This window comes from Chelonoidis abingdonii, chromosome 19 (genome assembly GCF_003597395.2).
Source record: "Chelonoidis abingdonii isolate Lonesome George chromosome 19, CheloAbing_2.0, whole genome shotgun sequence".
In the NCBI taxonomy this organism is placed as follows: domain Eukaryota; kingdom Metazoa; phylum Chordata; order Testudines; family Testudinidae; genus Chelonoidis; species Chelonoidis abingdonii.
This window is the reverse complement of record NC_133787.1, coordinates 36,370,432-36,392,345: the sequence shown is the minus strand read 5'-3', so window position 1 is coordinate 36,392,345 and position 21,914 is coordinate 36,370,432. Positions and strand designations below refer to the sequence as shown.

Genomic DNA, 21,914 nt, shown 5'->3' with positions numbered 1-21,914 from the left:
CGGTAGAGAGAGCAGCGCTGGCTAGCCACCCTGCTGCCCGGAGCTCTACAGAGAGTCATTCTCCCAAGACACAAGGTGTCCGGACACGCTCCAGGAAATTCCCAGCCACGCTGCAAAGCGGGGGCAGCCTTCCACCAAAACTTGGGTTTCAACGAGAAATCCCCTCTTCGAGCTCTGGCCCCCTCACACTAAGCAGAGCTTCAGAAAACGCCTCCAGCCGCTGGCTCCCTGCCTATCCACCTCATGCAGCCTTGCAAATGACACCCCCGGGAAAAAGGGATTGGGAACGAAAGCCAGGCTGAGATCCCTGCCAAGCAGCCAGGGGTCCTGATGGGAAACGGAGGTTAAGAGCATGCTGGCTGCTGCGCGGCAGCCCTGCGCTCCATGGGGCCGAGGAATGGGACCCGGGCGAGCCCCCGGGGGGATGGAACGTTGACCCAAGCGAGCCCCCGGGAGGATGGAACGTTGACCGGGCGAGCTCCCGGGGGGGATGGAACGTTGACCCAAGCGAGCTCCCGGGGGGATGAAACATTGACCCGGGCGAGCTCCCGGGGGGGGTGGAACGTTGACCCAGGAGAGGAGGTCCCAACGTCGAGACCCCCTTTGCGCCCCCGCGTAGCCTGATTTCTCGGAAAAGAAAGGACTTAGAAGAAAGCGCTCAATTCTGTCCTATTCCGATTGCCTAGCCGGAGGCTTTCCGCCGCTGTCCATTGGCTGCAAGTCATGGCGGAGGCGGGATATCGCAGACCCTCCCCCTACTTTTTAATAAATGCGAAGAAGGGGCGGGGAAGTGCCTGCTTTCGCTTACTCTCTCTGGCCTGCGAGCGCTGTGCTGAGTGAGTCAGCTGCGCGCAGCCGCTGGGCACATCTGGGTGAGCAGCGACCGGGGCGCAAGCCGATTCTGCAGATCGCTGACAGGTATTTGCATTTCACATCCTCCTCGGAGCAGAGCATTCTGCAGCTGGCGGGGTAGTTGGTAGGTTGGCGGGGCAGAGCCCAAATGGTGCGTTAGCACAAGGACTTTGCTAAACCTTACCTCTTCTTTTTAAAACCATTGACTAAAGTTTGCATTTGCAAATGTAACGTGGCCCGCTTTGGCATTGATTTGAGAAGCTTTTTATTTCTGTGCAGGCTCAGCTTCCTTTTTGCAAGTGAGATTTGAACTTTGGAGGTGACACGTTTCTGCCTCACGCTGACCCGCGCTCGGCTCCCCCCGTGCCTTATGCTACTGCATTTTGACCTAACTTTAAATGAAAGGATGGAATTCGCTCCAGGCAGGAATCAGTAATGACCCTTAAGAATGTGGAGTGCAACACGTGTCCCAGGACCCTAATTGATTAAAACAATCGCCTGCTATGTTGACAAGAAATAAATCAATGTTTCCCTCAGTGATGCTATGGAGAGGGATAATTGCAGATATTTTCCATATATGTTCTCTTTTATATTTAAATAATGTAATCTGGACTACACCTGGGTGAAGCACACTCAGACTGGTGTCTGAGAGAGCATTTGCTAGTTTGCAAAGGCAAGGTAAAAGGTTTTGCCCACAGCCAGCATACTAAAGTATAGGCTGGAGGAAAAGCAACTGTATATAAAGCTCTCTATTAACTTAAAACAAGACCCCGACAGAAATGACACCCCACACTGTCCTGCATTAATGCTAGCAGTATTACCTCTTGAGCAGTTTCATGAAACAATGGAGAAGCTGAGAGCTTGGAAGTTTTCCCCCTCTTCCAAAATTCCAAACTCCCACCTTGGGTCTCTGCTTAAAAAAAAAAAAAAGTGCATTGGGCACAATGGACACAAGCTGTGAGGGTAACTGGTGCTTTGAAGCTGCTTTGGAGGGATGTGCAATATCCTGTGAGCCCACCTAGTGATGGGCTCTGTCACTGGCTACTGGTCAAGGTAGTCAGGGACATAAGCCCATGCTCTGGGTGTCCCTAAACCTCCAACTGCCAGAAGCTGGCATTGGATGACAGGGGATGGATCACTCGATAATTGCCCTCTTCTCTTTATTCCCTCTGAAGCACCTGGCACTGACACTATGGGAAGACAGGATACTGGGCCAGGTGGACCATTTTTCTGAACCAGTATGGCCAGGCTTATGTTCTTATTGTCTCCTGTTCCCTAAACAGTACAGTAAAGTCTTCTTGTTCGAACTGTGCTATTACAAATCCCACCTGAGCACAAAATAGGAACAGGAACATTTAGGCTAGACACAGGTTATGGGGTCTTTTCAGCACACCCTCTAATTAGACAGAATTCTGGCTGACCTTCATAGGAATCTGGACAGAATGATGGGCTCCGTCGCACTGCTTGCTCACTCTGCTGTTATCTTTTGCCCCCACACCATATTATTGAATTGAGCTGATCTCTTATTTAAGCAATGGGTATGGTAGCCACTTTTGGGCTCTGGGGTAGTAAAGATGGAGTAATATTAAAGGTTTGGGCTAAATGTACAAAAGGCAAAGTCATTCCTATGTCATGTGTGCACTCAGTCTTCAGCTAGCTCCAGTGTCCCTACATTTTGTAAGGGATCTCCAATCAGCATGTGATGTGACATGCCACCAGCTAGTTGCATCATGTAAACCCCAAATGTCAGTCATTCAGGGTTTGCATGATGTGGAAGCCAAGCCAATGTGTCAGGGATTCTGGCCTAACATGAAGGAAGGACAGCATTTATGAACGATTGGATGAATTAGAGAAGAGTTGTTACCTTTAACTGCGTATTTCCCTGATGGTGTCAGTTAAGTTGGACAGTTAACATTAGTTTAGTTAGGTCCAAAGTCATTTGGCCTGACTTAGGCAATGCCCCCAAAATGCACCTTGTCAAGTTAGTGCCATTGGACCCTATTAAAAAGTTACAAAAGACAATTTGAAGCATTAACAGTTTATTCTCAAACACAAGAATTTTCCTAAATATCACTGAGTAATTCAGAGACAGAAGCAAAGTGTGTACGTAGGATCTTTTTGACTGTTTACATGGTTTGTCTTTAATGTTACCGTGGATCCTTTTTCAGAGGAATGAGTCAACAAATCATAATTTAGGTGGTCTTGGACTTTGCCATGGACTTCCTGATGATTAAACTGTTTAGGATCTGCTGCAGAAATGGATATGGGAGAGGGTGAAAAAATGCCATTTCTAAAAGAGGAAGAAACACTGAAAACAGATCAGTTGTTTGAGCCCTTGTGCTGCTGGTTAGGCTGCTCCAATCTCTGGTGCGGAGGCCAGAGAGGAAAATGCTGGTTGTAGCATCCTGGGAATCCATCTAAATCATGATCTGCAGCTCCCCTTGAAAAAGAAGATGGGATGCTAATTCGTATCAGACAGGATAAAAACACCTTTCAACAACTGGAAGAAATGAGTGGTTGAAATCGGGAAGCAGAGTGGGTGGGGGAAGTTAGACTAAGGCTTGGGATTGTTCGCTTTACATATTTATTTGCAGCAATGAAGTCCCTGGGGCCTCCCACCACTGGGAGATGTTTCACAAAGTGACATCATCAAAAAGAACCAGCCAGCCGGTGCAAACATTGGTTTGGGTGATCCATTCTCTAACTCATCCTTCTACAGTCTTAGGTACTTTGGAATATTGTGGTTCATTAGGTGTGCAGGTCCTTAGCATGCAGTTGTAGAATTAGGACCTCTCTTCCATTGACATTGTCATGGCTCTGAATCTATTACCTGAATTTTTGCATAGTGTCCTGAGTGTGAGGTTTTGGCCAATGGAATAATATATCACTCAGAGGAACCTCTCGAGCTTGATCCACAAAACCCAGTTGAAATCCATGTTTGGAATGTAGGTTATCCATGCATAATGTGTGGACAGATTTTCCCTGGGATAAGCCCACACAATCCCCATTGACTTCAGTTGTGGGCTGCTGTGGATCACAATTCTTGTTAAACTTAGTTGAGTATGTACATACAGATGCTTTTCAAATCGTTCCTTTTACCAGCATGCCAATGACCTGCTTGCTTAATTGTTTAAAAGAATACTCCCCACCCGTCCCATTTTGTGGTGTGCAAAAACAGCTTTGGAAATTCAAATAATTTTCACACCTATTCTCATGCAACAAAGACACTGATCCTGGACGACTTGCTCACATAAGTTATCTCCTTGAAATCAAGGGGTTTGTCTGACTAAGGATTGGGTCCTAAAACATAACCAAACTGACTTACAGCCAAAATGGAATAAAATTACACTGAGGCAGAGAACTCTGTCCCTTTCAGCATGATGTATATTAAAACTGCTGAGCTATAATGAGAGGCCCGGTGATTAGGGGAAATTCTCAGTTTCTAACTATAGTGATGCTGAATGCACTATAATTAGATGATTCTCTGAAATGCTAACTGCATGTTACTTGAGTTCATTAGTATATGTGCTAATGAATGGCTCAATCCTGCGTTCCTTGCTCAGCCCAAGTACCAGCGAGAGGTAGTGGAGTCTGTGTGAGCAGAAAGGACAAGGATATAGTAAGCCAAGAAATGCTAACCATTAGAGCATATCCAATTACTAGATTGAAATCCACTGAGTTTGCATTGAAGTCTTTCTCCTCTCCCACCAGTGAAGAGCAGGAATAACTCCTCTAACATCTCTGCAGCTTCAGTGGTACACCAGTATCAGGCCCCATAGCCCCTAGTTCTGTATGCAATGAATACAGCATGTCAATTGGTAAGATCTTCTGCTGGTAAAAGTAGACATCACTCCATGTAAGTCACTGGAATTGCATCAGCTTACACCAGCTCAGGTTCTTGCCCTTAATGTAAAAGTCTGAGAGAAGAAATAGTAATAATCCAAGGGAGCCAACTCATAATGTTTCTTGTTACTCTGGCTAGACTGATTCAAACAAGGCTTCTTTTCCATAGTGCTCCTGGGAGTTTCAGTACATTAATTGGATAGCTTTCATTATTTTTATTAGCCTGCTATTAGGCAGGCATCCAGCACAGTGTGAGGAATTTTTCACATAAAAAAAATAACAGGGGGAAATAGTCTATAGCACTGAAATATTGGCAAGACAAATGTTTAGTTAAGGGCTGAGCATCTTTCCAGCACTTGGGGGGGATTTCCAGCTGTTGTTCTTGTGACTGGCACCTGAACTACAGAGAAGATGATTTTGTACAATATAGAGCAGCCTTTTCATGGTCTTTCTCAAGATCTGCCGCAATGTGCATATTATAGGAAGAAATGTTTGTCAGCGGGGACAGAGGAGTTGGGGAGGAAAATTCTAAGCTTCCTGTACCGCCTGCAGTTTTCCAAGAGGGACAGTTCTATGGAAGTGTTGTACATGTCTGATTCACAGAGGCTTTGCCTAAAAATGTTAGTTCTATGAAATGTCTGTTTTATTCCTGGAGCCTCCCCTTCCCAATTTACAAATAGATGCATATGGGCCCTGCAGACTGCACTTTAGGCCAGGTTCTGCCCTTGGCTATTAAACATTCTCTCTCCACTGAAATCTGTGGAGAGACTGTGCATTTACACCAGTGTAACTGAAAACAGAATTTGGTTCTTTAGATCTACATTGTGCTCTTTTCCTTATTTATTAGGTGCATTATGGTAGCACTTAGGAGCTCTGCCCTGGTCCAGGACCCCGTTGTGCAAGGTGCTGTACAAACTCAGAACAAAAAGACAGTCCTTGCCCCAAAGAGCCTTGAAATCAAGTTTCAATCCACGGTGTGAATAGTGGGCAGCATGGCCTAGTGGTGAGAGCTGGGGCTGACACCCACCCCCATTGTGGCCTAGAGGCAAATCACTTATCCCCTCTCTGTGCCTCAGTTTCTTTATTTGTAAAATGGGGCTAATAATAGTGAGCTTTGAGATTCTTGAATGGTAGTTATTACATAGGTGCAAATGATTGCTGTTAATAGTGATTTATAATGGGCTGTCTGTCACAGAGTATTGGGGGCATTTAATAGTTTTGGCGTTATCTGTACATAATAATTAGGACATTTCGATATTGCTGTATATTGTCTGTTAAGTGCTGACCATGTACAAGACACAGAAAATGAAGACAGCCGTAGCCAATGGTGCGTAGTCTAACCCACCTCCAGTTGCCGCTGACTCCTGATGTCTGCATACTGTACAGACAAGCTCCTTGAAGTGTGACACATGATTTCTGTATGTGGCAGGAGTGTGACTGGTGGGAGGCATTTAACGGATCCTGCGAATTTCACTTTCAGGATGTGTGACAGGAATGGTGGGAGACGGCTCAGGCAGTGGCTGATCGAACAGATCGATAGTGGGATGTACCCAGGACTGATCTGGGAAAACGAAGAAAAAAGCATGTTCCGGATCCCGTGGAAACATGCTGGAAAACAGGATTACAACCAGGAGGTGGATGCTTCTATATTCAAGGTAGGAGAGACGGTAAATTTCTTTTCTTAACACTGCTCATGTACCGTGACTTTTTCTTTCATTGCAAATACATTAGACACATCCCCTTCCTTCCTGAGCAGTGGTGCTCCTGGCTCTGATCCTGCAAACACTTATTCATGTGCACAGCTTTATTCACTGCAGAATGTCCCATTGACTTCAGTCAAGTCTCTGCAGGATCAGGGCCTAAAGAGATATTTTTATGGCACACCAAAACTGCTCCAAAGGGATCACGCCTGGTAATTTAATATTGTTTCCCAAATCAATATGTGGACGTTATATTGCGAGACACCATGTTGATAAGCTTTTTCAAATGTCCCCAAATATGACTTTTCACTACCCTGCAGCAGTAATAAAAATACCAAGCTCATATATAGATCTTTTTGTCAGTAGACCTCAAAGCGCTTTACAAAGGAAGTCAGTATCATTATCCTCATTACACATATGGGGAAACAGAGGCACAGACCAGGGAAATGACTTGTCTAAGGTCACCCAGCAGGTCAGTGGCCAAGCAGGGAATAGAAATCAGGTCTCCTGAGTCTCCACTTCTGTGCTACAGTATATCAACTGGACAACACTGCCTCCCCTGCAATGAAAATCATGCTAGCCTTGAGTGATAGCTTTCTAAAAGCACTTAATGTTGTGGTGTGGACATGATTTCCAAGAATGAATGCACAATTGTGCATCTGCTATGTAAGAACCGTTAAAAAACCAGCGCCAATTGTTGCTATTATGCCTGAGCTGAGCGCAGTTGTGTTAATTGCAAATATAGTTTTTGGAAATCAGCCCTTCCATGAGCAAGAGTATTGAGCACACAGAAGATTGTTTAGATTAGTTTAGAGCTGGGACACACCAATGAGAAGAAGAGTGCAAAGCTTCAGACTCTTCCCTCATCTCTCACTCACGTTCCCATCATGATGAGGATAATTACAAGGCTAATTCTGGACTCTGACAGATTGTGTAAATCACAGTTTGTGCAACATTCTGGAAAGAAAAGAATTTCATGTCAGGGATATGGTGGCCCTGTACAGGCTATTTGCATGCAATAGTCTCCGCTCTTGGCTTGTCAGATGTTGGGGCAAGAGCTTTTTTGTTGTGTTTTTTTTTTTTTTTTTAAACTTGATCAAAACCTATTGCAGCTTCCTCTTTGCACTGGAGAGTCAGAGCTTACACTGATATTGTGGGCCAGATTCTCCCGTGCCCTGTGCCTTCAGTGGTCATTTCCACCTGGAAAAAGTGACCTGTAAAACACTACTCCTGGGATGAATGGAGAACTGAGTGGGAAGCATTTTACATGGGTTTAAATGATGACTGCAGAAGCTACAGTGCCCTGGAGAATCAGGCACTTTGTGAATCAGAGTGAAGGATAGTACAGTAGTTAGGCCCCTGACCTAGGAGATGAGGCTTCAATTCCCACCTCTGATGTACTTGCTCAAGGTTATCCAAGGAGTGTATCTCTGCCCCTCAGTTTCCTATTGGTGAAAATGGGATAACAGCCCTTCTCTGCCTAACAGCAGTATTGTGACTGAGGATAAATCCAGTGACAATTGTGAGGAGCTCAGACACTGCAGTGACAGTGGCCAGGCAAGTACCTAGGTGTGGTGGTTAGATAGCTCAGTGGTTTGAGCAATGGCCTGCTAGATCCAAGGTTGAGAGTTCACTCCTTGACAGGGCCACTTAGGGATCTGGGGCAAAATCAGTACTTGATCCTGCTAGTGAAGGCAGGGGGCCGGACTCCATGACCCTTTTGGTGGGGAGGCATAGCTCAGTGGTTTGAGCATTAGCCTGCTAAACCCAGGGTTGTGAGTTCAATCCTTGAGGGGGACAATTAGGGAACTGGGGTAAAAATCTGTCTGGGGAATGGTCCTGCTTTGAGCAGGGGGTTGGACTAGATAACCTCTTAAGGTCCCTTCCAACCCTGATATTCTATGATCTGCATTGGAAGTCACTAGGAGTTTCCCTGAGTGACAGCATCAGGAAATGGCCTTGAGGAACAAATGTGAGATTTGGCCCTGAAGTTATAAACTGGGCTTATGATTTTAGCCTTTAACCAATCAGAAGACAATGAAATTGGCATTTAGCTAATAAACACCAGAAATGGTTACTTGGATCTAAGGGTTTGTGTACACAGAGCTGCAATACAGACTATGGGGCTGTGGTTTCTGAAGTGCTCTAATGTGGTGTTCATTAATTGGTCCGTGTAGACCCTGCTGGTGCTCACTAAAGACTCCCTAGTGCGCTTTAATGTGGTGCTGTTTGAAATGGTACTACATTAAAGCACCACTTGGGAATATTACCAAGCGATTACTCATTGCTGTATACACAGAGAGAGCCCCAAATCCCGATTTTTTTTTTTATTGCCATCTGCATAAAAGTTCAAAAATTGCTAAAAATAAACCCTGAAAAATGAAATTAATAAACCCTGTAAAACAGAGCTCTAATTGTAAAGCTGGTTCTTCAGCTCTGTGGCACTTTTCTCTTTTGTTTTAGGCTTGGGCAGTTTTCAAAGGGAAATTTAAAGAAGGTGACAAAGCCGAGCCAGCCACTTGGAAAACGAGGCTACGCTGTGCTCTGAACAAGAGCCCGGACTTCGAGGAGGTGACGGACAGGTCCCAACTGGACATCTCGGAGCCATACAAAGTGTACAGGATCGTCCCAGAGGAAGAGCAGAAATGTAAGTGTCCTGATAAACTAAGTGACTTGTTCCATAGCCACCTACCTCTTGAGCATTGAATGTCTGAGGGATTTGTAGGAGACGAGAGATTGTGTCTGGTTATCAAAGCAAAGGGAAAAACAGAAGTGGGCTTACACCAGCTCTGATGTGCATTCAGATACCGAGCTGCATTTCCTGGGCCACATCGCACCTTCACGTGTGCCAGTGTGAATCCGGATGATTCCACTGGGTCAGGCTGTACCCCCCTAGATCAGTGCCTGGAGAACTGCCCTGGTCATGGGATGGGTGAGGGAAGGGGAGTCAGCCATGGCACTGTCCCACCCTTCCCTAGAGCTGTGGGGCAGGGATCCATGGCTGGGGAGGGGCATGCAAAGGGCAGGTATGGGAGATCAAGGCTTTTGGGGAGGAGAGGCCGGGGGTCATGCATCCTTTCCTCCTCAAAGCCACCTGGGGAAAGTTAATGTAGCTTTAAACTGCCTTCACCTTACTGTAGCCAGTTGGACTGTGGAACCTTTTCAGGGAGGAGACTGAGGTTGTCTCTTAGCAAGGAAAAGCCTGGCAGGAGGCTGTATGCTGGGGAGAGGGACAAGGGCCCCAAGGCTACTGAAAATGCACAGGACCTGCATGTGGAGAGCCACTGGAAGCCCATGCCATCAAGACTTTTTTCCTTTCTTCCTGGGGGGTGGAGAGCAAACACTCCTCCGCCCCTGCTGGAAGGATCTGGGGAAAACTCCATGTGGAAAGTTTGGAATTCACCCTCTTCCCCACGGCCTCATCCCATAGCTGTTTGAGTAGGAGAGGCTATTCCCCCGAGTAAAAAACCAGACAGAGCCTGCTGTCTGTGACATTAGCTGACAATACTCTATGGCAGTCTGGCTCAGAAGGTCTGATGCTGTTGTCACTCACACCAATATAAACCTGGAGTGACTCCACTAAAGTCAATGGAGTTCTTTCGGGGTAAGTGTGGGCTGAGATCAGAATCAGCCCCAAAGTCTGTCCTGGTGAAGGTTTTAGCTGTGGTTTTGGCCTTACATTCAGTCCTGATGCCCCCTTCTAACCTAAAGCTACATCTGGTTTAATCTGTACAGATGCTGAGGAAACAGAATAAACCCCTCGCATTGCCCAACAGTAAAAGCAGCGATTATAGTTACCGGGGCTCAGCAGAGAACATTTGTTTCTGTGAAGTCCGGTCTGGTGTTAGCTGTGCTAAGCTTATTTTTATTTGTGGTTTTGTTTGTGCTTTTTTTTAAGCATGCAAAATCTGGTTGTCAGGAAGTCTAGCTTTAGCATGTTGGTCTCTGTCAACTTCATTCATGCAGAAGGCTTTATATTTCTGTACACTTGTTATAAGCATTATGCAAATTGTTCCCCTCAACAATGTAGAACTATGCTTTGGCAGGGGCAAAAAGTCTCCAGTGAAGGTTAAATTGTTCCCTGCCCCAGCAGAACTGTGGCTGTTTTCTGGATTTAATCTTATTCACACCCATGCAATCCACTGGACTCAATCCTGCAGTCCTTGCTCTGGCAAAACTATCATTAATTTCACTGGGAATGGAAAAGCAGCAGCTGCAGGGCCTATGGGGTTGCACAGTTGTAAAGCAACAGGTTGGCTCTAAAGTGGTACATTGTCAAGTGAATTCCCCATACGTGGCAGTGAGGGGTAAGATCCCATGAAGAATTCTAGGTTTCTGTAGTTTAACAATGGTAAACATTTCCCAAAAGCAAGTCACCCCTATCCCATGGCCTTCTCTTGCATGCTGTATGATCTGATTCCTTGTTAAATCACTGCATGTGGTATAATGCGTTGAGCACTGAATTCTTGTATTTCTTTCCAGGCAAAGCGGGTATTGCTAATGGAGGCAGCTTGAATGAAGCCACTGACATGGACTGCAGTCCTTCTGCAATAGATGACCTAATGAAAGAGGTAACTAACTGCTATAGCGAAGCAAGCTCTATTTGGTTGGAAGGGCTAGATGGTAAAGTTTCTCCATGAAATTTTGTATTGCATTTTTCTAATGATAGGACCAGGGGAACTAGATTTTGATATCACTGGTGCAAGAAGAACAAATCTGCATGTTTTCAGACACATTAGTTACATTCATTCATGTAACACAGGAGTGGGCAAACTTTTTGGCCAGAGGGCCACATTGGGGTTGCAAAACTGTATGGAGGGCTGGTAGGGAAGTCTGTGCCTCCCCAAACAGCCTGGCCCCCACCCCCATCCGCCCCCTCCCACTTTCCACCCCTGTTCCCTGTCCCCTGACTGCCCTTCCAGGGACTCCCCAGCCCTTATCCAATCCTCCAGCCCCCTTACCATGCTGCTCAGAGCAGCAAGTCTGGCAGCCGTGCCGCCCGGCGCTAGACACACCGCTCTGCTCTGCCTGTGCAGGAGGGGCCAGGGGCTAGCATCCCCAGTTGGAAGCTTAAAGGCCAGGGAGGATGGTCCCGCAGGCCAGATGTGGCCTGCAGTTTGCCCACCTCTGATATAACACAATGCACAGACCTGCGGTAGTTGCTTGTCATATCCATGGATCTCACGTTTGCATACGGTTCAATAAGAGTTTCACCAGAGGGTCAGATTTTTGCAGCTCTATTAGAATCATAGAATGTCAGGTTGGAAGGGACCTCGGGAGGTATCTAGTCCAACCCCCTGCTCAAAGTGGGACCAATCCCCAACTATTCCCCCCCTCCCTAAATGGCTCCCTGAGGGATTGAACTCACAAACCTGGGTTTAGCAGGCTAATGCTCAAACCACTGAACTATCCCTCCCCTTGTCCCCCTTCATTGTGATGCAAAATTATTGGGGTAAATTCTGCTCTCTGTGTACCCATGAAATCCAAGGCCCCCTCCTTCTAACCAGTCACAAAGCCGAAGAGTTTACCTGTGTCACAGTATGTTTTTACTATTCCTATTCAGGGGCCAGTGAGCAATTTAGATAACGACTTGTTTCCCTACGGTATTGGATGCCATTGATACGATGTTGGGTACCTGAAACTGCAAAACTGCTTAACCTCGGTTTTGTTGCCTGGATGATCTAATGGCTTTTCTGTCTTCCTCAGTCCCCCGTTGTAGACGAATACCTTGGTATAATAAAGAGAAGCCCTTCCCCACCTCAGGAGAATTGTAGAAACCCTCCAATACCAGACTGGTGGATGCAGCAACCTAGCCCTGGTAAGACTCTAGCAACATAGCCAGGACTTATAGTACAGAGTGTCTAGTTTGAGTAATCTGTCGAGGACACAACCAGGATAGCAAAGACTAATTTGGGGATCTCTGAATAGCTGCCTCTATATTTGGTGCTTGTGGAAGATTTTTATGTCTGAGGAACAAGTTTATTAAGAAAGCCTAAAATATTATCATACCTCAAATTTAAATCTTATTGTAAGTACAGGAAAATTGACCTTTGCAACGGCATGAGTCATGACTGTCAACGTTCTGTAGTTGCTCAGGGGGTTACGTCTGACTCTACAGACATTCAGAAGCCCAGATCTAAAATATAAGGTTCATTTCATCATCGCATTGGCAGTGAGATTGTAGTCTGTGGTCTGACAAAACTCCATCGATTCCACTGGGAATGGTAAAGACGACAGCTGCAGGGCCAATGGGGTTAAAGCGACAGGTTGGCTCTAAAGTGGCACATTGTCAAGTGAATTCCCCGTACATGGCAGCACCATTCTGGATCCCATGTTGGGAATCCTCATTCTGTCGCTGCTCATCTGGTCGGGGCAGTGGAACCCCTGGTGTGGGCAAGGCTCCTTGCAGGTTTTCTTCTCTCATGAAACTATGGAGGGATCAGGATGATGTGGAGAGGAAATGGCACTGGGGCGAAACGAGCGGGTGGTCAGGTCATTGGATTTTACCAGAGATCCTGGTGCTTGTGTCAAAACTTGGCACACAAATATAACTTTATTTCTTCCCCCACAGCAGCTGTGTCCCTGATGAATGGGTACTCCGGCTATGAACCGCTGCAGTCAGGTACTGGAAATCTCACTTCCTTGCTCAGTTAAGTGCTGTGCCCTCAGTTGGAATGGTGTAAACTGCCTCTCTTGTGGCACTCCCAGGTGGGGCCTGGCTTCGCTGCCATTGTGGCCCTATTCATGCGCACCTAGAGAAAATAATCATTAAAAATGGCAGAGCCACCGAAAATGGCAGCTTAGGGCTTAATTGCTCAGAAATGCTCTGACTTCATAAGCCACTGTTCCATTCTCAGCACGCAGGCAAAGGAATTAAAGCTTCTAAGCAGTAGCAGAGATGTGTGCGCCCGGGAGGAGGCCAGATTCTGTCCAATAAGTTGATGCCTTTGCACTGCTCCAGCAACACATAAAGTTGGCTTAAAGAGTCAGCTGGGGATTCCCTGGGCGTAGGGAAGTCCCCAGGTGGCATAAGGCTACCATAGCCCTGGCTCTGTGCCAGTCCTTCCAGCCCTCCCCAGGTGTTGAAGATATGCCAAAAGCTGGAGTGACTGTGGCTAGAGCACTCTGTGCTTCAGTGATCTGGCCAGCACAGCAGCACCTAGATGGCACCTTGAGGCTGGTCTGACTTTTGTGCTTAGGACCAAACCAGCCCCTGGGTGCCACCAGGATTGGGAAAGAGGAGTGTAAAGGTGACATTAAGCCTCCTTCGCTCTCCCTTCCAGCCACAGCGAGAACTGGGTTTGGCACAGCTGAAGACTGGGCTATTTGTTGCAAATCTACCATGCAGGTTGCTTACCCACGGCAAATCTGTTCTGCATCGGTACAGGCATTTTTTTGGAGACCTAGCAGGTTGTTTAGATAACAAACAGTAGCGTGGCGAAAGGGCAAGTTTCAACAGAGGTGGCAGATGCAAACACAGTGCAATATAATTAGCTAACAAGCGACAAAGTCTGAGACACCTTAAGTAGAGAGTTTGTTGGAGGAAGGATGCCAGGCCCACAGGGGATGCCCTCCTGCCCACCTGCATGGCAGCATAAAATGGCTGTCCTGGTCTGACTCCTTTACATTTGCTTCACTAAAGGCAGCGCAGTTCACTTAGATGAAGGCTGTTCCAGGATGATTGTTCTCTGGGTAATGAAATCTGGAGTGGGTGGGGAGTTTCCAAGGGGCAGTTTATAAACCCATTACCCCCGTGGCTGAGCACCTACCTGAGTATCTTGGTGGTCTGCCAGATATTCTGCCTCGTTGGAACAGTGGGGCCGCTCTTGGAGCGAGGAGATATTCTAGGTGAGGAAGGGTATTAGAATCTGCTCTGGGGCAGCCACTGTGCGAAGGATGCAGCCATCTGCTCCTCCAGTTCCCAGTGAAAAAGTAGAAGGATCTTTGTGCATGCAATCGGTGCCCACCATGCTGACGTGTAATCACGTTTTCAAACTGTTCTGCTGGCATGTTCTACCTAAATCTAACCAAGGGGTAACTGGTAAAACTAGATCAGTAAATCTAACTGGTCAGGCTTATCAGCTGCACACAGACATGTGGGACTGTGAGGGATTGGGAAGGTAAAAGGTTGCGTGCTACAGAGCATGCTGAATTCAGAAAAACTGTGCTGAAAATCAGTGTCCCCAGTGGAAAGTCTGAGAGGGTCAGGGAGGAAACAGCTGGAGTTCTTCCTCACAGGAGTAGTCCCAGTATAGACAATGCTTACTGAGTGAGGTCTGCTCATGTGTGCCATGGTTGCAGGAGCAGCCCTTGACTATCCTGCTGATTCTAGTCCCAGAGAGCTGTGATGCTGACTGCATTCACTGCTGTTGAGCCAGGCACGCAGCATTTCAAGGGCTTCAGCGCTTAACTGGAGCTTTGCTCTTTTGTGCAACGGGATGGTTATTCCTGCAGCAGTGGGTGAAGTAGTGGAGGGGGTTAGCTGCGTCCTCTGACTGGCTGTGTGCGGGTGTGTCTCCCTGCAGTGTACTCGCAGATGGTGATCAGTTTCTATTATGGAGGGAAGCTGGTTGGCCACACTACTACCTCATACCACGAAGGCTGCCGAATTTCCCTGAGCCACGCCCCTGCCCACTGTGACAAGCTGTATGGCCCGGATAGCCTGGAGCACGTGCAGTTCCCTTCTGCCGACGCCATCCCGAATGACCGCCAGAAGCACATCACCAAGAAGCTCTTCGGGCACCTGGAACGGGGGGTGTTGCTGCATAGCAACAAGCAGGGTATCTTCATCAAGAGGCTGTGCCAGGGGAGAGTCTTCTGGAGTGGAAACAATGTGCTGTACAAGGACAGGCCCAACAAGCTGGACCGGGATGAGGTGGTCAAAATATTCGACTCCAACCAGTTTGTCCGAGGTTTGTGAACATTTCCACCTCTCTTGATCCACCCTCTTCATTACAGCTGACTTTTCTGCCTCCCACCCCGACCCTTGTCCTCTGCACTCTGACACACGATAGAGCCATGTTGCTGTAGGATGGTGACTACATCTTCCTGTACTGATAGGGGTCAGATCCTCAGCTGGTATAAATCGGCTCCAATGAAGGGCTGTTGTTTTTAAGGCACTTACGATGGGAACAGGAGACCATGTGTCTTGAGTTCTTTGCAATCTTTAGCACATTTATCCTCCTCGCACCCACGTAAGGTGGGGCGGCGGGGAACCGAGCCACGGAGAAGCTAAGTGACTCGCCCAAAGTCACACAAGAAATGGGTTGCAGAGCAGGGAATTCCACCCAGGTTTCTTAAGTCCCATAGTGGTGGCCTAATCACTCGACCATCCTTTCTATGCCAGAAGTCAAAGAACCTATGCTGACTTATGCCAGCTCAGGATCTGGCCCAGAATGTGTAGACCTCAGCCTCAAAGTTCTCACATAGTCTTTACGTCCTTGCATAACACTTATACAAATAAACACCAGCAGTATCCCTTCCACCAGGGTTCTCTCTTGTGAGCGGTAGTGTTTGGAGATATTGTATAAAAACCCCACTGCAGTGTTTTACATCAAGCGAGGGCACGACTGATAGGTTACAAAATAACATTCCTAAAGGCACTGCTGTGATTCTGAATCTGTGTTAATACATATTAATGCGGGCCCAATTCTTTCTCCTCAGGGTACAAGGAATATCTGTGGACTTCCCTGTGGTGGGAAGATAGGACTTTTAGTCATTTCTCCTTTCTTAGTCCTCCCCTGAAAGCACTAGATCAGCAGTTCTCAACCAGGGGTCCAGGGCTCCCTTGGAGCTACAAACAGGGGATCTGCCAGGCAGGGCTGGCATTAGAGTCCATGGGGCCCAGGGTAGAAAGCCCAAGCTGAGTCAGAGCCCTGCTGTGTGGAGACAAAGCCAAAGCCTGAGCAACTTAGCTTTACAGAGCATCCTGTGATGTGGGGTCCTGGGCAGTTGCCCTGCTTATTACCCCTTAAGGCCAGCCTGGGCTTTTATATACGGAAAAACACTTGTGGCACAAGTGGGTGGTGGAGTTTTTATAGCACGTTGGTGGGGGGGGGCGCGGCTCGGAAAGAAGACGGTTGAGGACCTCTGCTATACATCAAATCGATTTTTCTCTCCAGAGAGGGGAGAAGTTGCAGCTCCATCAGATTCCTGAGGGGGTCACTGTAGAGGGACAGGAGGTGCTTGTTGCCAAACTCAGAGAGGCAGAGGGCTCTGCACCCAGGATCTTGACTCTTCTCAGTCTGAATGACTACAGAAGCAGTACAGCCGGCGCCCTGGACTGGCCAGGCGCCGCTGCCGTTGGATCAGAGATTAACTTAGTCTGCATCTCGGCACCGTGTCGCTTATACAGCTCTATAACGAGGATTTCCTGCATTGGGATTTTTAACCTCCCCCTCTAATTTTCTCTCTCCATGAAAGCTAAATACCTTTCGCAGAGTGTGCATGCAGTGCTGCTGGCAGGTGTCTGTGTGAGTTTGCTGCCGAGGTGTGTGTATGCAATTCTCCCTGCAGGTGAATAAGCCACCTGCTGCAGCTGTGTGTGCTAATGTCTCACTGAAGTTGGTTGGTTTCCATCCTTTCCAACCATCTGTTTTTCTCCTCTTAGAGCTGCAACAGTTCTACAGCAGCCAGGGCCGTTTCCCTGAGAGCAGGGTCCTGCTGTGCTTTGGCGAAGAGTTTCCAGACACAGTTCCTTTACGCTGTAAATTAATCCTGGTGCAGGTAAGGCACATTTGTGAGAAACAGCCACTGCTTGAGCTGCCCCTTTGTTCTACAACTCAGAAATGCATCCTCAAGACTGTCTTGTTTTTGTCTCTTAACATTCATAGCCAGATGTTTCCAACCTCAGAAGCATAGGGCTGCAGGCAATTTGCGTACCTAACTTCAGGGACGGATTAATGTAGGGGCTTTAGGGGCTGCAGCCCAGGGCCCCGGGCTAAGAGGGGCCCGAGTGCAACAGGGCTCAGGCAGGCTGCCTGTGTGCCATGGCCCCACACCACTCCCGGAAGCGGCCGGCTGCTGGCATGTGTCTCTGCGCCACTGGCAGGGGTGGAGGCGGCTCCACACGCTGTCCTCGCCCCAGCATTGTCTCCACAGCTCCCATTGGATGGGAACTGGCCAATGGGAGCTGCATGGGTGGCGCTTGTGGGTGCGGGCAGTGCACAGAGACATGCTGTCTCCCTCCCCCGAAGGGAGCGCAGAGACGTGCCAGCAGCTGGCTGCTTCCGGGAGTGGCATGGGGCCAGGGCCGGCAGTCTGCCTGAGCCCTGCTGCACCACCAGCCAGGAGCAGCCTGTAGTAAGAGCCTCCCAGCCGGAGCCTACACCTTGCACCCCCTCCTGCACCCCAACCCCAGGTCAGAATCCCCTCCTGCACCAAACTCCCTTCCAGAGCGCCCACCCCCCTCCTTCACCCGAAGTCCCTCCCAGAAAGAAACGAATATAACAGCTATTCTAAGGTCAGAGGGACACTATTTTGAATTAACTTAACTATATTCTACATGTTTTAAGACTGAATGTAGCCACAGAACACCTTCATTAATTAAAAAGCAAGTTTAGTGTATCATTAATAGCCTCGATGCCATAACCGTGATCATTTTATTTTAAATTGGAAAAAGACTTAGATTTTGTGGAGCCTCTGTATACAATAGCCCTGGGCCCACAGGAGAGTTAATCTAGCCCTGCCTAACTTGTTTACATATGTGCATCAATTGCCTGTGTATATCAGGTTTTTGCTTGCATAAATCATCAGTTAGGCATCCAGGCTGACAGTTAATTTTCTTAACTTGCACACAGAAATCCCCAAATGGTCCATGTCATCACATTAATTAAATGAGCAAAGTAAGCACAAAACTGCACACAGATGCTGTTGGTTTGAAAATCTGGCCCTGAATTAGGAAGAAATGTATTTTTCCCCTTTCCCTCTCTGTTTGCATAGTCATTTGCTAAATACTTTAACTATGTACCCTGTTTCGCAGCCTAGTAACCTTTTTCTGGCCTTCCACTCCTGCCTTGGAGGCAACTGTCAAATAAATCACTGCAACTGGTTGTGCTAACAGCAGGATTAGGGCTTCATGCAGAGAAGCAAGTGTAAGGGGTGAATAAATTTGAGTAATGGATAGTTTGCATGTAAAATCTTATAGTACAAAGGATATGGAAGAAGTGAGTGGGAAAAACTCTGGTGATAAGTTAGAAACAAATAGGAAAATTAGTTTACTATGCCCAGAATGGCTTTGTTCAAAGACTGTAAAATAAAAAAATTCAGGACCACTGAGTCTTTAAGTTAGACATCTTTGCTTTCTTTTGTTGATGACATCCTAACATATTCACTGTGTTATTTACGTGTATTACAGCACAGCCTGAAATCTTCAGTCAGCATAAGCCACAGAGCAGGCAGGGCCAAGCTGGGTCATGATCTGACCAGTTTTTGGCTGGGCCAAACCTGAGCAGTGTTGTGACCCTATGTACCCGTTCGCAACGCTGCTCACTCAAATTTGGCCCAGTCAGCCATCTGTCACAAGGGAGGGACTGTCAGGCCAAACCCGAGTGGTGGTGTGATCCTGTGCACCACTCACTCAAAATTGGAAAGGGTGGGGGCTCATGGTCAGGCTGCTGGTGAGGGAAGAAGAGGGGTAGGTAGGGTGTAGAAATCTGCACCCTCTCATGTTTTCAAATGGCTCTCTGCAACCCCTTCCAATTGAGATTAGAGCCCTATTGTGCAAGGCACTGTGTATATAGAGAGACATTCCCTGTCCTGAAGAATTTCCAATTTAACTAGACAAAAGAGGGACAAATGAGTTAGTGACTTACCCAAAGACCCATGGGAACTGAATCTGAGATCAGTTGCCTTAAGCACATAGACCATAGGGGTTGGAGGGGACCTCAGGAAGTCATCTAATCCAACCCACCTGCTCAAGGCAGGAATAATCCCCGAACAGATTTTTGCCCTAGATCCCTAAATGCAACCTCAAGGATTGAGCTCACAACCCTGGGTTTGGCAGCCCAATGCTCAAACCACTGAGCTATCCCTCCCCCTCTTTTCTCAATTTCCCTGGAAGGAGGTTTCCCCATTTAGACCATTCTCTTCCTTGTGGTATCTGATGTACTGTATTGATAGTAGCTCGTGTACCCCTGCTAGAGTGTTCAGTGAAGTCTGGGTGGTGGTGGTTATGGTGAGTTGAAGGAAGACATATGTCATAAGTGTTCTCATCTTAGTGGCCTTTCCTTCTCCTGTAGGTTGAGCAGCTGTGGATTAGGCAGCTGGTGGAAGAGGCAGGAAAGGTCTACAGCAGCGGCCCGATGCTTCCGGTAGCTGATGAGACCCAGCATGACCAAATATTCAGGATCTTCCAAGATATCTGCGGGACACACCAAAGACCTCTGTTTAGAGAAAATCAACAGATCACTGTCTGAGTGCTTTTTTAAATAAATAATGGTGGGGTTAAATTAGACCCTGGTTGGTCCCAACACTGTTTGAATTCCCCCGTGGAAAACATTCTGATTTAGAATCTAGATGCCCATGGCTGTTCTTTGTTGTTGTTTAAAATAAACTCAGCAATTAACATTTTTTCATTTGTGAACAAAGCAACTAGACCAGAACGGTGAATTCTGGCTACACTTTATTTATATGGATGGCTTTTGAGCCATTCTTTGTCTTCATCTACTGCTAACGGCAAGTGGATGAGGAAAGTTTCTTGAGTGTTGTGGGAGAATGACTAGAAAGATCGGCAGTGCTAGTATAATATATTGAGGCTGTCACAGAACTGCTCTTCTTAGTGTCCGTGACCCATCTGGCAGTCAGAACACTTAGGAGCAGATCCTCAGCTCAGTTGTAGTCAATGGAGCTATGATGACTTACAGCTGCTGAGGATCTGCTGCTGCCATTTCATCCTCTTTTCCGAAAACCTCAGTTTGGGAAGAACTGAAGCTTGTGAAAGACTTTAAAATTCTCAGAGATACTGGAATGTCACCAGGGATCAGGTCGTCCCACTGACTTCCAAACAGAGTTTGCAATACCACTGATGGTAAAAGACAACAGAAACCTTTTTTAGAGCAAATATCCTTTAGCATCCAAAGGACCCGCTCCTGAAGTAACTTCGTTTGCCTTTATGACTGAGGGTTTTTTTTTTGTATATTGAAGTATTTTGTAATTTGGAAATAAATCCCAACATTATTTGTAAATATTGAATGTAGGAAATGATCATTTTAATTGTCTTAGCCAAAGAGATAGAGTTTTTATATATGTAAATGCAAAATAGTAAAATGTTGTGTTTAGTTGGCTTTAGCCTCAAAAATGCATGTGCCTGACCTCCAATGTGTGTGCAAGTTGTGTGCCTGCTACGGTATGCGTGTGCATGTCCCGACTTAACACCCGTCATCATGCTTTCTATGCATGTGCATCTAGGGAGTGGGAATTTTTAAGAAATAGGGTCGTGTGCCTTACAACTGAAAGCCCAAAGCCAATACTATGTGTATCTCTCTCTGCTTGGCTGAGTATTTATTTTATGCCTCTTTTAAAATGGTTTTGTAATTTGTATCTTGCAAATAAAGTGCTCTATTTTGTATCTTTTTATCTCCATTCTTCTTCAGTGTCTGAATGACTGGTACCAATGGGGAGTCACTAGGAGCCAGTTTCCCTCCCAAGGGGCAGTGTGCTGACTATTGCATTCTTCTGGGGTTAATCATGGGGAGGGATTTACTATCCTGGCCTGCCAAGCTGGTCACCATTCTAAGGAACTGACCCTGTGAGCTGGGCCCTTGCAGCGCCCACAGAATTGATTTTGGCCCCACTGTCTCCTCTCATATGCTGCGGCTGAGAGGAGAATCAGTTTCCGCTTGCAGTTTCCTAGTCACTACAGCTATACTTATTGGCAGGGATTCTGGTTTAAGGACCAAACAATTTGAAGTCAGCCTCTGAGTTTTGCCATTGATTTGCACACACACATTTTCATTAATGTGGAAAAGTCTATTATGATTCTTTATTATTTGTGCTGCCATCACGCCTAAGAGCCCTGGCCATGGCCCAGGACGCTACTGCGCTAGGTGCTGGACAAACATGGAGCAAAACTGGTGTGCAAGTATTTGTGAAGGGAACTGCGGCTTTCTGCAGGGGCAGATAGTTAGTGTCGATTCCGGGGATGGGACCTGAGGCTTGTCACGGTTGAGGGCAACTTTACCTGTATTCTCTTTATGGTCCAGTAAGGGCACTCAACTCAGGCTTCTGGCTCCTCTGCCATTGTCTCTTAGGTGGAGACATGTCTATTTCTCTTCTGACCAGAATATTTCCAGGATGCAGGGTTTCCTGACTATCGTGTGAGATTCCCCATCGAAGGCCAGGCTGCCTAAGCAGATTCCTTCTGCTTTATATTCAGAGACGAATAACAGAGTAATTGCCAACAGTGGTAAGTTACCACACAGCTGTTTGTAAGCAAGCATGTTTTATTCTTAAAGTGAAAGCAATACAGAGAAAACATTAAAAACAATAGAAGAACCTACACGCATGCTAATAAGCCTACCA

At 46.9% G+C, this 21,914-nt stretch overlaps 1 protein-coding gene across 2 annotated transcripts; it reads left to right on the top strand.

Annotated features, from left to right (window-relative positions):
- Window positions 1–783: 783 nt before the first annotated feature.
- On the top strand, window positions 784–20,961 carry IRF8 (interferon regulatory factor 8). 2 transcript variants are annotated; one of them, XM_032793802.2, is made up of 9 exons: window positions 784–918; window positions 6,176–6,350; window positions 8,859–9,042; window positions 10,878–10,966; window positions 12,102–12,213; window positions 12,967–13,017; window positions 14,921–15,307; window positions 17,005–17,120; window positions 19,634–20,961. In XM_032793802.2, the coding sequence occupies exons 2-9, from the start codon at window positions 6,177–6,179 to the stop codon at window positions 19,808–19,810; spliced, it is 1,290 nt and encodes a 429-aa protein (XP_032649693.1). In that variant the 5' UTR covers window positions 784–918; window position 6,176; the 3' UTR covers window positions 19,811–20,961. The 2 variants fall into 2 exon arrangements, with proteins under 2 accessions (XP_032649693.1, XP_032649694.1); XM_032793803.2 differs by having other exon boundaries at window positions 12,970–13,017; window positions 19,634–19,889.
- The last annotated feature ends 953 nt before the right edge of the window (window positions 20,962–21,914 follow it).

Excerpts from the sequence above, each read along its gene's own strand:
- IRF8 (XM_032793802.2), top strand. The coding sequence starts at position 6,177 with ATGTGTGACAGGAATGGTGGGAGACGGCTCAGGCAGTGGCTGATCGAA. Across the intron at positions 12,214-12,966 it reads GATGCAGCAACCTAGCCCTG|CAGCTGTGTCCCTGATGAAT; the intron begins GTAAGACTCTAG and ends CTTCCCCCACAG. Across the intron at positions 17,121-19,633 it reads GTAAATTAATCCTGGTGCAG|GTTGAGCAGCTGTGGATTAG; the intron begins GTAAGGCACATT and ends CTTCTCCTGTAG.